Source organism: Staurois parvus, unplaced genomic scaffold, assembly GCF_062004578.1.
Source record: "Staurois parvus isolate SC_StPar_1 unplaced genomic scaffold, SC_StPar_1.0 ptg001053l, whole genome shotgun sequence".
NCBI classification, from domain to species: Eukaryota; Metazoa; Chordata; class Amphibia; order Anura; family Ranidae; genus Staurois; species Staurois parvus.
The window spans coordinates 976147-990349 of NW_028318849.1; the positions used below are offsets into that span (position 1 = coordinate 976147).

Below are 14203 nucleotides of genomic sequence, written 5' to 3' on the forward strand. Positions count from 1 at the left end.
TACTGCCAATAACCAGCAAGTGTGTTTGCATAGTGATCAGCTGTGATTGGACACAGCTGATCATGTGGTAAAATGCCACTGTGACTGGCCCTTTACCATGTCAAAGGACACAGCAATCACAGGTGTGGGCCGCTGAGGACACGTGGGGGGTGCTATCCTGGGAGGACGTCAACAAGAGGTTAAATAAGGCATTTAAACAAATTAAAATGCAGTATCACAAAAAGAGTAAGGGTGACCTTATTGATAGGGATGATACTTACATCTACAATAAATAACGTCATCTTCAACTTCAAAGTCAATATCTGTAATAAAAAAGATCATAATCACCATATATTCTACTTAAAAGATAAATTAGGTTGACTACTTAAAGTATCATTAATGAGGATACTGCAAGAGAAGGGAGCCACCCTGGAAGAAGGAACCTAGGCAAAGATTAAAAGATAAAGAAGCTGCATACTCAGTAAGTGATACAATTGGCCTCTGTACAGTAGTCTGTGACTGTCTGAATCAGTACATTTAAACATGTGGTCCTGCCATATCAAGCTTTATAGACCACTAATGCTTTTAATATGTGTTTTGGGGGTTTTGTCCCCATAAGCAAAGCTTGCTATGAGGTCTACACACCATTATTCCACCCATGGTTGAAATACTGTGGGATAAGGAATTTGTCCAATCAAATAAAGGATCTGAGAATTATTTTCAGGCAGCAATAGTCCATCTCAATTGAAAACTGTTAGCATTTAAAATGATAAAGTGCTGAGCAAACTGTTGGCGCTATATAAATCCTGTATCATAATAATATTAATAATAATAATAATAATATTAATATTAAAGTGAAGTTTTTTTTGTTTTTATTTAAATAAAAAGAGGTTTATATTTACCTGCCCTGTTCTTGGGGAACCAGTATTTGTGAAGCTAATGCTCATGTACATGTGCCAGTACATAGATGGACTCTAGTAACCACCTTGCACTGGAAACCTGGAGCATTCATGTGCATCAGCATGCATCGGAATACACTGGCAGGTGCCTGGAGGTCCTGATGTGCTGATTGCTGGATGTTCTTCAGCTCTCTGAGCTTCATTTCCTGTTCATCCTGGTTACCCAGTTGCCTGACTCCCTGTTACCAATTCGGCCCATTCCTGGGTTTAGTTATTTCAGGTACTTATACAGTGCTGTCATTTTACGCAGCACTTTACGTATATATTGTACATTCATAAAAGTCAATTTCCCTCTGAATCCTCTGGCTTGCTGCTTGTCCTCGCTTCTGCTTTTTCTCCTGGGCTCAACCCAGTTTGTCCCCAGACTCTATTCCTTCTACCTCTGCTCATCTGTGTATGAACCTGGCCTGGCTCTTGACGTCTGATCATGTATGACTTTGGCTTTAGCTTCCAGACTATGTCCTTCTGCCTGCTCCTTCATAACCTGGTTACCAGATCTGCCTTCTGGGCCCTGTCTGGCATTCCCCACAATCAATGCACTGGTATTCTCTCTTGTCTGCATAAGCCACCATCTCTGCAGACCATCTCTACTGATCATCACCTTCTATCCTGGCACCTATGCTACCCAGAGCCTCGCACACCTGTTCCCACATTTAGGCGTGTGGATCAGAGCTGCAAGGGAAGCCACTTTGGCCTCCACCAAGGTACTTGACACCTGTACAATGGTATCGCACAGACCGGTCCCTTACCTCTTCTGGGCTCCCCCACTGGCACTCTCTACCCTTCCACTTCTGCATGTGCCCCTATAGGAAGCCATGGGGACACATATCTGGGCATGCTTCAGGCTGTGTGCATTCCTAGACATTCCTGGATAAGTGTTAGACTGGCTGGAAGAAACCTGGATTTAAAGTGTAAGTTATCCTCACCTCCAGTCCAAGCCTTTCTTCTTCCCTGGACCCTGACTTCAAATTCCAGCTTGCTTACTTTAAAGTATAAGTTCACTTTTAAAACATCTCTCTATGCAATTCTGCATCCAATGAGTAGTACATACCAGAACTCCTCCTTTTGTAAATGGTGAAGGTCCTCCCATAACAAATGCAGATGTTTGGGGGCCTCGCTATAAATAACACTGGTCCTCCTTATTCTTCTCCGTCCGGCCATTTGCAGAACAGGATGAATATCACAATATCGCCCCCCCCCCCCCCAGCAGCTGCTTTGGGCCATTCAAACTGTTGGGATTATTTACTAAAACTGGAGAGTGCAAAATCTGGTTCAACTCTGCATAGAAACCAATCAGCTTCCAGGTTTTATTGCTAAAGCTTAAAGTGGAGTTTCACTCACGCTGTCAAAAACTAAAAGTCAGCAGCTACAAAAACTGTAGCTGCTGACTTTTAAAAAACAGCCACTTACCTGTCCCTCGGTACTGCGGTGTGTCCCCCGCAGCCCGTTTCACCGGCCATCCTGTATTCCAGGAGGCCGACATCTTCAGTGTGGGCACCCACCTGTGATAGCTTGAGGTTTCACAGGTGGGTACCCACTGCGCATGTGTGAGTATCGCACCCAGAGGAATGCGCACCCGCGGGCGGGTGCCATTAGTTCTAATGGCACGCCGCCCGCACTGGAAAACGCAACCGTACTGGGAACCGAGGTGTGTTTTCAGAAGAAGTGCAGGGACTTCTTCCCTGCGTGGCACGGGGCACGGGAGTCCATTCAAATGAATTGGGTCTCGTACTTGCGCAAAACGCGGCCCACATAGCTGTATATATGCGAACCAGGTGTAAATGATCAAGCTGAAGTTAGAAGCTGATTGGCTACAGTGCACACTTTTTTTGCCACTTTTAGTAAATCTGCCTCTGTGCATCCTCTCCTGACTCCATTTTAGTTTACAAGGACATCATGTACTGTGCATGAACGCAGTTGAATGGCCCAAAGCAGCCGCTACCTTTCTAAGATGAACCTGGGAGAGAACACAGTGTGCACACTGCCGCTAGTAAAGCTGGAGCCAGGAGAGAATACACTGGGCACATATGTAGGGGGCTCATTATTGGGATCTTCAGCCCATCCTGCAAATGGCAGGATCGAAGAGGAATGGAAGGCCAGCGGTTTTTCTGAAGAATCTTCCCAACACCTTGTCACGGGTTCACCCACCTGCCACGCCCACAGCGACTAGCTAACCGAGGTGCACACGTGCGGCCGTGACTTGGGGTAAGAGGGAATAAGGGGGACTTAACTTTGAATATATAAAACTGTATATAAGACCAGCCGTGATATACTTTCACAGCCCGCACTACTTCTTGGCCAACACCGGGGGGGAGACTACACTCCAATCCAGATGGCTGACCACACACTGGCAGATACAAATCTTACATACAATCTGTTGCACTAACTAGGGTTGAGGAGCAGCTTAGCAATCACCCACCCTTCTAGGATCCCTCCAGCGATCCTACAAGCCAGAACCCCGGTGTTAATCACTCTTCCACTATCCACACACCCTCACACCAGACACACCACAAACAGTAGCTTGCCACCACCCAACAATTTATCCGCAGAGCGGTCTGCTGGGACACCCCACACACACAGATATCCATCTGGCAGACCTGTTACCTTTACAATCTGCACGCAATCTGCCAACACGCAGTGCAATTGCATACAGATTGGCAATGAGCTTGACCGAGCATATAAAGACACTAAAATACAATACAATCTAATCTCTCTGAAGATGTGAGCCCGAGCTTAAATACACAGAAGTCACTTATTAATTTTAAGATTTAATATCCTGAAAGCGTGCAGTGCATAAAATATGTACAAAATATAAAAAGTTACAGAAAATAGAAAAAAATACAAGAAGACACACATAAACTATTCACTATAAAATAAAAGGGAATAAAAAACAGAGATAAAACTTTTACCAAGATTTATCCTGCAACTGGAGCAAGTCAGAGAGTCAGCAATCTGTCAGTCAAATAGAACCGGATCCATACGAATTACACTGCCCAAATGTCCGTGTCCTCAATTTATGGGGATATGGACGTAGGCTGGACATGAGTTCTTAGCCAATTGACTCTGGGGGGTGTTCCTGTACCCGCCCACAGGCTGTTCTGGGTGCCAAACTGCCCAAAGTCAATTGGACCAAGACCGGCTTGAATCACCAAGTTGGGGATTTAATTTCCGACACCAGCGCATCAGTCCGATCGCGACAGTACCAATCACTGTTCCGCTATCGCACTCCAGTGCCAGATAACCATTTCTTGCATTTTCCTGGCATTCTCCATAGGCCACAAATATAGTTTTTATATGCCGCTGTGGCCCACAGAGTGCACCATCAGAAGGAAGTACTTTCATCTCTCTGAAACTAATATTTTAGCTTTTATGAGGGATGAAATATACTCCTTTGATCTATGTATATTCTTTTAGAGCTCCCTAGACAGGTCGGAGACCCCCTGGTGTCATGAAGCTGAAACGTCTGCATTTCTCTTTTCAGCTTCAGGAAGATGGCAGAGTCTGATTAGGTATAGGTGACAAAATCTTGTTAGCACCCTGGTGCCACTTCCAGAGGAGGCTAGGTCCCTTCAGATGCTAATTGATGACCATCTGTCTCTGAATACCTTATTTCTTTAATGACAAGGACTGAAACTACATTTAGGATTACATTGTCATATTTTCTACAGGTCACATCTTATCTACTCAAATCTGTACATTTATGTCACATTTATGTCACACACCTGCATTTGTAATGCCTTTACTAGGAGGGGCTCTGGTATGTACTATTCATAGGACATGGAACTGCATAGGGGGAAATTTTCATGAAGGTGAACTTACATTTTGAGGGTCTCTTCACAATGCAGTGGCTGGTGTGCGGCGCGGTGTGATGCAGCGGGACAAAGGCAGTGCTGATGCACTGATCGTGGTGCATTGCACTGTTCTTTTTTTCTTAAACAAAGTGTATTGAATAGTCACACAGTGACATTTCATAAAGTTATATGGTCCACTGTGTTGTGCAAAGGGGTGGATTGCCTTGCACTGAACTGGAAAAAAGCACGGCCTGCTGTACTTTATTTTTTAGCATGCATCTCCCGCACACTACCGCAACATGGTGGTGCGAACCAATGGCATAGGGGACAAGGCACTTTGCCTTCTCCTGCAGTAGGGGCTGTGCTGGAATAGCCAACCAACACAGTTCCACCACACCTGGTGTGAATGAGTCCTAAGGTAAATATGCTGGAATATTTGAGGAGGGGGTACAGGGAGGAAGAGGGGAGACTTTGACTGGAGGGGGGGGTGACAAAGTTGGACTTTAAAACACTCAAACAACTTAGAAGCAGTCAGGGCTTGTTTTATACTGGCACAGTGTGAGCCGCAGAAGAGGAATATATGACTCAAGTTGTGATTTTATGGTAAATCAGTTACATTGTCTTGCTGTGCAGCGAGGTTAACCACTTGCCCTCCAGAGGATTTCCCCCCCCTTCCTGACCAGGCCATTTTTTTGCGATACGGCCTTACGTTATTTTAACTGACAACTGCACAGTCATGCAATGCTGCATCCAAATGAAATTTACGTACTTTTTTTTACCATAAACATAGCTTTCTTTTTGGTGGTATTTGATCATCTCTTTGTTTTTTATTTTTTGCGCTATAAATGAAAAAAGACCAACAATTTTGAGAAAAAAAACTATATTTTTGACTTTTTGCTACTAAACATGTCCAATAAAAAATGTTAAAAATCGAATTTTGTCATAAATTTAGGCCAAAATGTATTCTGCTCCATGTCTTTGCTAAAAAATAATCCCAATACGTGTAAATTAATTGGTTTACGTGAAAGTTATAAAATTTACAAATGGAGATATATATACTAAATTTTTTTACTAGTAATGGCAGCGATCAGCGACTGTGGGACTGCGGGACTGCGGCAGGCATTCTGACACTGGGGGGAACTGACTTGGTGCCATTGACATTCTCAGTAAAACCAATACAGTGATCAGTGCTAATAAAAAGCACTGACACTGTACTAATGGCACTGGGCAGGAAGGGGCAATCAAAGGGTTAACTGTGTGCTGTTTCACTATGGGGGCTGTGTGTGTGCTTCACTGTAAACACACTGATTTGTGTGGCTCTGCTATGCATAGACATACTAAGCAGTGTGCAGGAGCTGACAGGGGAGAGATCTGTGTTGTTTATACACAAGTCTCTCCCCCATTGGAGATACTCGACGACAGGGGTGGACTGACAACTCATGGGGCCCCCGGGCAATAGGGGATCATGGGGCCCCTGTGTCCTTGCCCAAACTCAAAAAAGTCTATGAAAAAGGTACCAGGGGCATCTCATGGGGCTCCCTACTGACCCCGGGCCCTCTGGCAGTGCCTGAGTTTCCAAATAGTCAATTCGCCCCTGCTCGACGATCACCAAGTGCCGGCGAGTAATCACTGGCTGGGACTCGGTGATTGATAGCCGAGGCCGCAAATGGCTTCGCGGGTAGGGCCTGCGCACCCCCTAAATGGAACTGCAAAATCACATATATATATATATATATATACACGTGATTTTGCGCACCCATGCCGCCCTCTAGCAGTGTTTCTGCTATAGGGTGGTGCAGAATTGGTTAATAACTTTCTCCCTGTATGTTGCAAAAAAAAAAAAAAGTGATCTATGAAAGTGCCCATACAATGTAACTGCTGATCCTGTTTTGTATTATTTGTGGCCAAACTGCATTCCTAAAGTTCTACAGAGTATCAGCTTCCAACTTCCTCCCTTTTTTTTTTGGCAGGCAGTAAAAAGATGCTGTCCCATAATACAGGCACACTATGCAAGAACTTGAATTTAGCAGTTCTCAAGTGTGTATTGCTACTATGCAATAGGTTATTCAGAAGGAACTATTGCATTAAAGCATGAACATTTCATAGTACACACACACACGCCTACATACCGGAAAATGACACAAAGTGACGAGGTCAGACTGGATTGCATAATACTTTATTTCTTGATAGTACACAGACCTCAGAGAAGGAGCAAACCATGCAGGACATTTTTTTAATAACAAATATGTCATACGTACCTGCTCTGTGCAATCAGTTTTCACAGAGCAGCCCTGATCCTCTTCTTTGTGGATCCTCCGGCGGGGCTTCTGGCTCCTCCCCCATGCTGAGTGCAGTTTGCCCTCAATCCCCTCATGTTTTGCATTGTATTGGTATTGTTCTGTCACATGTTCTGTCCCCCTTTGTAATATACAGCGCTGAGCGAACTATTGGCACTTTATAAATACTGTATAATAATAATAATATGGGGGCATTCAAGTGAGTGACTCCCGAGCCAGTCTATAAAACAAACAGATCATGGCTCGGCCTCCCACCCCTGCTCCCTCCTCACTGGCTGTGATTGACAGCAGCAGGACCCGATGTTTTCCGTTGCTGCCTCTGAGCCAATGAGGAGGGAGATAGAGGAGAGAGCCTCTGCTCTCATGCACATTGCTGGATTGAGGTGTCATGCTCCAGTAAGTGTAAAGGGAGGAGGGGGGGTTTGCAGAGTGTGCAAAAAAAAAACCTTCAGCCTTTGCAACCTCTTTAGCACTTACCAAGCTAGTCTATGGCTTATCCAAGACAGGCCACATATTTCAAGCTATTGCACAGATAGACAAGAGTGTGTTTGTATCAGAGTGTAACAATAGATATATAAACAGACATTATTGCATGCATTCTCCAAAGGTTTAAAGCCTGACTCCAGGTTTTCTATCCATTTGCCGCCCAGGGGCGGACTGAAAACTCATGAGGCCCCTGGGCAATAGGGGATCATGGGGCCCCTGTGTCCTTGCCCAAACTCAAAAAAGCCTATGAAAAAGGTACCAGGGGCATCTCATGGGGCCCCCTACTGACCCCGGGCCCTCAGCCAGTGCCCGAGTTTCCATATAGTCCCCTGGGTGTGCCCACTGAGTGCTCTGTAAAAACTGCATGTAGCATCAGTTACATACAGTGTACAGAGCTGTTTTCTAGCAGGGGGATGAGGGCTTCTCATCCCGCTCCCATAGGAAAAACATATGGAAAAAAAATTGATTTGAAATATATTTTAAAAATATACTAATGTGCTTCCCAAATATATTGACATATATTTGAAATGCTACAATTGTGGCCATATTCAATATATTTATATATATATATATATATATATATATATATATATACACATACTGTATGTTGAAATGTGTTTTTATTACAAAATATATGAAAAATATTTTTAAAAATACATTTCAAATATACTGTAGTATGTCTTTAAAAATACAAATCTACATTTTTGGAATGCATTTTTTATATGTTAAAAACAATCTGAAGAATATATTTTAAAATATATATATATATTTTAAAAAATATATTTTTTTAAAATATATTCTTCAGATTTTTTTTTAACATATAAAAAAGTCATTTTAACATATATTTGGAAATGCATTCCAAAAATGTAGATTTGTATTTTAAAGACATACAGTATATCTGAAATGTGTTTTTAAAAATATTTTTCATATATTTTGTAATAAAACGTCATTTCAACATACAGTATATATATATATATATATATATATATTTATATTTATTTGTTGAAATATATTTTGAAATATATTGAATATGGCCAAAATTGTAGCATTTCATATATATGTCAATATATTTGGGAAGAATATTTTTTAAATATATTTCAAATAGATATTTCTTCCATGTAGGCAGTTTTGTATGTTATGAATGATTGCAAAGCTTCCTCTGACTAGCTGAGGCAGAGAGGCAGGGGAATGACCAGGGGTGGACTGACAACTCATGGGGCCCCCGGGCAATAGGGGATCATGGGGCCCCTGTGTCCTTGCCCAAACTCAAAAAAGCCTATGAAAAAGGTACCAGGGGCATCTCATGGGGCTCCCTACTGACACCGGGCCCTCGGGCAGTGCCCGAGTTTCCAAATGGTCAGTCCGCCCCTGGGAATGACACATTGAGCTGTATACTGTATGTATCCAATGCCACATACAGTTCATATAGCGCACCAAGCGGGAACACCTGTTGATGTAACAAATAGCTTGTTTGGGCCAGCTTGGTCCAAATGAACTAGTTAAAGTGACAGTAAACTTGGAGTTAGGGTTTAAGGGCCCTTTCACAGTTTCACATTGCAAAAACATGCAGTAAAACACGTATTTTGCCAAATCAGCACAATATTGGTAAGGCTACCTTGCGGTGCATTGCGGTGCCATACATTTTAAATTGCTCCCCAGTATACTACTATAGTAGCAGACAAATGCACATACCATGGGTTATGGTGCATTGCAAAAAAGAGGCAGATTAATTTTTCTCATTCGCTGCCTGATGCAAGATATAGGGGTCGATTTACTAAAGGCAAATAATGAAAAGTGCATTTGCTCCAGAGCTTAGTAAATGAGCTAAAGCTTCACTTTGAAAAGAATGCCCAATCACATGCGGGGAAATTTAAAAAAAACAGAATTTTTGATTGCACATGATTGGATGATGGAAGTCAGCAGAGCTTCTGTAGCACCTGCACTTTCTAAAGTGCACAGTCTATTTGCCTGTAGTGAATCAACCCCACAATGTCAAGGTGCCCTAAAAGTAAAATACATTATGCTGCCCCAAATTACTTGTAATGAATATTAAAACCTAGCATTGGTATTGCCAAATACCTACCATCTTTTTCCACATCCTTGCTCTTTTGTATTTCAGTGCAGGCAATCTCTTCCATCCTCTATCAGCCAATTCCTGTCAACTTGCTCAAGACTTGTTGCACATCATTGCTCTGGACCAATATACTGAAAATGACAACTGTTGACTGTATGTACCCAATGGGGTTGATTTACTGAAGGCAAATAGGCTGTGCACTGCAAGTGCACTCCAAGTGCACTTGCAATGGACTGGAAGAGCACTTGCAATGCACTGGAAGTGCAGTTGCTCTAGATCTGAGGGTATCATGTAAGGAAAATAAACAAAACAGCATTTTTGCTTGCGCATGATTGCATGAAAGAAATCAGCAGAGCTTCTCCGTATTTCAGAGCTTCCCTCACGGATCTGCAGCAAAAGTGCACTTGCAGGCAGTCGCAGGGGAGGACTGACAACTCATGGGGCCCCCGGGCAATAGGGGATCATGGGGCCCCTGTGTCCTTGCCCAAACTCAAAAAAGCCTATGAAAAAGGTACCAGGGGCATCTCATGGGGCCCCCTACTGACCCCGGGCCCTCGGGCAGTGCCCGAGTTTCCAAATGGTCAGTCTGCCCCTGGTCAATGGTGTATTTAGGTGTTGTGCTGCCCTAGGCAACACAAAAATCAGATGCCCCCCTCCCTGAGCCCGGCAGAGAGAGCCTGACACCGACCAACACCAGCCCCCCCACCTGAAAGAGCCTTCCACTAACACACACACCCCCCCCAGTGAAAGAGAGAAAGAGACGCACCTTCACAGCTCTGGACATCCCCAGGAGTGACAATTGGTCTGTGTATACACCATCAAGCAGCCTGCAGCCTCTCTCGGATCCCACCTGGTCCCCATGCTGCATATGTACCTTCTTCCAGGGGCAGTGCTGCCCCCCTAAAAAAATACCGCCCTAGGCAAATGCCTTGTTTCATTTGCTAAATACACCCCTGCTTGCAGGGGCACTTACGATGCACTTCCAGGGCACAGTATAATTATCTTTAGTAAATCAACCCCTATGTGATTTAGCATGACCACGTGACATTACAACTAGAGGTGTGTGATAGCTGTCACTCCATAACAGTAAGTGGCTGAACAAAGGACTTTCATGACAGCATCACTTGGAATTCTGTTAGGACCCATTTATATTTTTGCAGTACCTTAACACACATGCATTGGTTTAGGGCAGCCCATTTTAGAATAAGCTGCCAACGCACCATGACAAGCCTAAAATCAGTCTTTAACCTTTTTTTGTTACTCAATGCAACTTGTAGGGAGGTGTGTAATAAAAGCCAAAGTGGAGTATTTCTGGTGAGTAGAACGTCACAAGGGGAGGTCAACCCCTCCTGCCAACTGTGATACACCCTGTGATGTGATGGCACCGGTGAGGCCTCATGCACGCAACTACCAGGACATGAGTTTAGGCAATTGTACTCTAGTTGGGTTCTGTGCCAACAGCTTCCCCTATCCACACCAAACACAAGGGGTGGCTTGTTTGGTGCCATTCATAGAACGTCTTGTATTATTTTTCAATGAATACAATACGTTTTCTAACTTGATGAGATGGAAATTGTGGCATCATCCCCCCCATCAGTGGCATCCCTAGGGGGTACGGGAGTGCGGGCCACACCGGGTGACACCATCACAGGGGGTGCAGGAGCAGGATGCCAGCAGAGCTTCTGGGCTCTGTGAAGGTCCTGGCCAGTTATTGGGGTGATCCCGGATTCCCGGCACAGTGACAGCTGCTCCCGATGTAGCGGTAAAATGAGTGTCCCGTGAAGATATGTATCCCCTGAAGCAACTGCGCATGTGCCGGTTTCAAGCCGAAGAAGCCGATCTCCAACTTTAGCACAGAGCTGCCACAGTTAATCCCTTACAGGCTGCAAACCGCGATCCCAAGGATCACTCTGGGTTGCAAGATCAGTTGAACCTATACGGGGTTAACTGATCTTGCAACCCATAGTGACCCTTGGAATCAACTTCAGCGGTTTGCAGCCTGTAAGGGGTTAACTATGGCAGGACCAGGGGTGGACTGACCGTTTGGAAACTCGGGCACTGCCCGAGGGCCCAGGGTCAGTAGGGGGCCCCATGAGATGACCCTGGTACCTTTTTCATAGGCTTTTTTGAGTTTGGGCAAGGACACAGGGGCCCCATGATCCCCTTTTGCCTGGGGACCCCATGGGTTGTCAGTCCGCCCCTGGGCAGGACTGTGCTAAAGTCGAAGATCAGCGATCACCTTCTTCAGCCTGAAACCCGCACATGCACAGTTGCTTCAGGGGATTCATATCTTCACGGGATACTCATTTTACCGCTACATTGGCACCGCTCCTTGCTCTCTGGAGGGGTGACACCATGTGTTACTGCACCGGGTGACACCAACCCTAGGGAAACCTCTGCCCCCCATCTAATAAGAGAACACCTTGTATTCAGTGAAAAAATGCAAGGCATTCTATGAGTGGCCAAGGAGCTGAGCAAGTGACCCCCCCCATGCTTAGTGTGCAGTTGGGTAGCCGCTGGAACAGAACCCAGAAGGTCATGGCTCTCACTGTATGTAGTGTAGGCTACTACGGTGATTTTCAACCCCACAAGTGACCCTCTGGATATGCATTATTTTTCAATTCAAGCTGGCCCAATACAAATATGCAAAAAATATAATTGTTGGAGTTCAGATGTAGAATCAAATAAAAAACGTTGAACAAACAACAAAAAAAAGGGAAAAAATGGTTATGTGCTCTAGAACCCACTTGTAAGAATACAGTACTATAGTTTCTAAGCATGTCCTTTGTTTTCAATGCAGTCATGGTAAAGCAAGAACAAAGACGTACTACTGAAAGATAATCTGCCTTGCAGGGACATGACTAACAACGAAACCTATTACTACAACCAACTTTGTAACTACTCTACTCAATGTCAATACACAACTATCATATAAAATAATATGAAAACTCACCAGACATGTAAAATTGCTCACAAGAATCCAACGCCATGATGTATTTCTCTGGCTGAGCTAAAGAAAAAAAGAAATATGTGCTTCTTTAACTCATTGTATGGAAGTTACACACCGCTCTACTGTATAGTGAACAGGCTGCCTTACTTCTACTGTCTGCTGCACCCTCTTGTGGGCGTAGGAACAGTAGGAGCTGCATAACGTCATCCTCTGGCATGCCGTATTCCCAGTGTTACAAATACATACTTAGACACAAAATGGAAAAAATATGGATTTTCCAGGTTCCTATATGAATAGCTTCTAGATATGAAGTTTTGTTAAGTTTTATATTTTATTGGACACATGACTCAAACAGTCAGGATCATTACAGCAATACAATTATAAAAAAAATGGATGCACACACATAAATAAATCAAATAATTTGAAAAAGACTGAATATATACACACACATCTTGTGAATAATAAAAAAAAGTCAAATGAACTGTGCAAGAAACAATATCAAAAAGTCCAAAAGTGCAAAAAAGGCATGAAATAATGACTGGAAAACTCCAGCTTGTGATGAAGTAGAACCCACAATCCGACAGAATGTGGCTGCTTAACAGAATGCAATGACCCCGGCATAAAACCGATAGGTCACACCGCACTTATTTGAAAGATAATATCTCATCTCATGTGGTAACCCCTTCAGCTGTTGTGGAGGCGATTTGCATCCACAGATCACTCAGAGGTGAAACATAAAAGAAAACGCTTCCACAGTGTAAAACCGCTATATACATTTATGAAAAAATAAAAGAGACATTCACAAAATGAAGGTGTCAGCAAGCTTGTACAGACAAAAGTTCTCAAATGTGGCATTCCTATGGCCAGCTGCAGGTCAGACATCGATTACCATCCAATTTAGATCCGCTGCGTGATGACGTCACTGGCGGAAGTCCCACCCGATGCGTTTCATCAGAAGTGATGTTGTCTGGGGGGACAACAAGACTTGTGTATAAACATTTATTCACTTTCTAGCACTGCACTCTTTTTCACATTATGTTTTGAGTTTATATATCTGGACTCATAGTGCTGGCAGCTCTCTTAGTGTATTTACCCTAGCGCAGTGTTGTTTTCTTTTGGTATGTTTTAATTAAATCAAATACAAATTTAAATCAAATTTCAATCTAATCAAACAAATATTATCCACACCCTTCTTTTCCCAAGGGTGTAGACATAATTCTATTGGAGGATGGGGGAAAGGGGTTAAAACTCCTTGAGTCAGGGAAAATCCGGGTAAAATTCAAAAAGGACAATCGGTGTTCCATACTGTCTGAATATATTAAAGTGGAACTTTACCCTAAAGGGAAGTTCCACTTTAACACCTCCTTCTCCCCTCCTCTCCTACTTTTTGAGGGGTTTTTTTGGGGGGGGAGCAGGTATGTCGTTTTAGCAGGTACCTGTTGCCAATTCCACTCTGACCTTCTAGGCGATTGGAGCAGAGGTTCAGTTGAGGTAGGATCAAAATATTTGAAGAACTGAGCCCTATGATACATCACTAGCAGGCATCAGGGAAAATCTGGGTAAAATTCAAAGAGGACAATTGGTGTTCTTTACTGTCTGAAGTCCCCCCCCCCCCGCCTGCAACCTTCTGGGACCGTCATAGGTTCCAGGAAGCTAAGGGACCATTC

General features: G+C 43.7%; 1 protein-coding gene across 1 annotated transcript in view; it reads right to left on the minus strand.

Annotated features, from left to right (window-relative positions):
* The window catches only part of LOC149440786 (interleukin-18-like), a 48274-nt gene extending 35603 nt beyond the window's left edge, over positions 1-12671 (minus strand). Inside the window, exons 1-2 of the mRNA XM_089658160.1 lie at positions 12540-12671; positions 261-302 (exon numbers count right to left, since the gene is read on the minus strand). Coding sequence (XP_089514286.1) covers positions 261-302; positions 12540-12576 — 79 coding nt within the window. The 5' untranslated portion in view covers positions 12577-12671. The remainder of the gene's footprint in view (positions 1-260; positions 303-12539) is intronic.
* Between the last annotated feature and the right edge of the window lie 1532 nt (positions 12672-14203).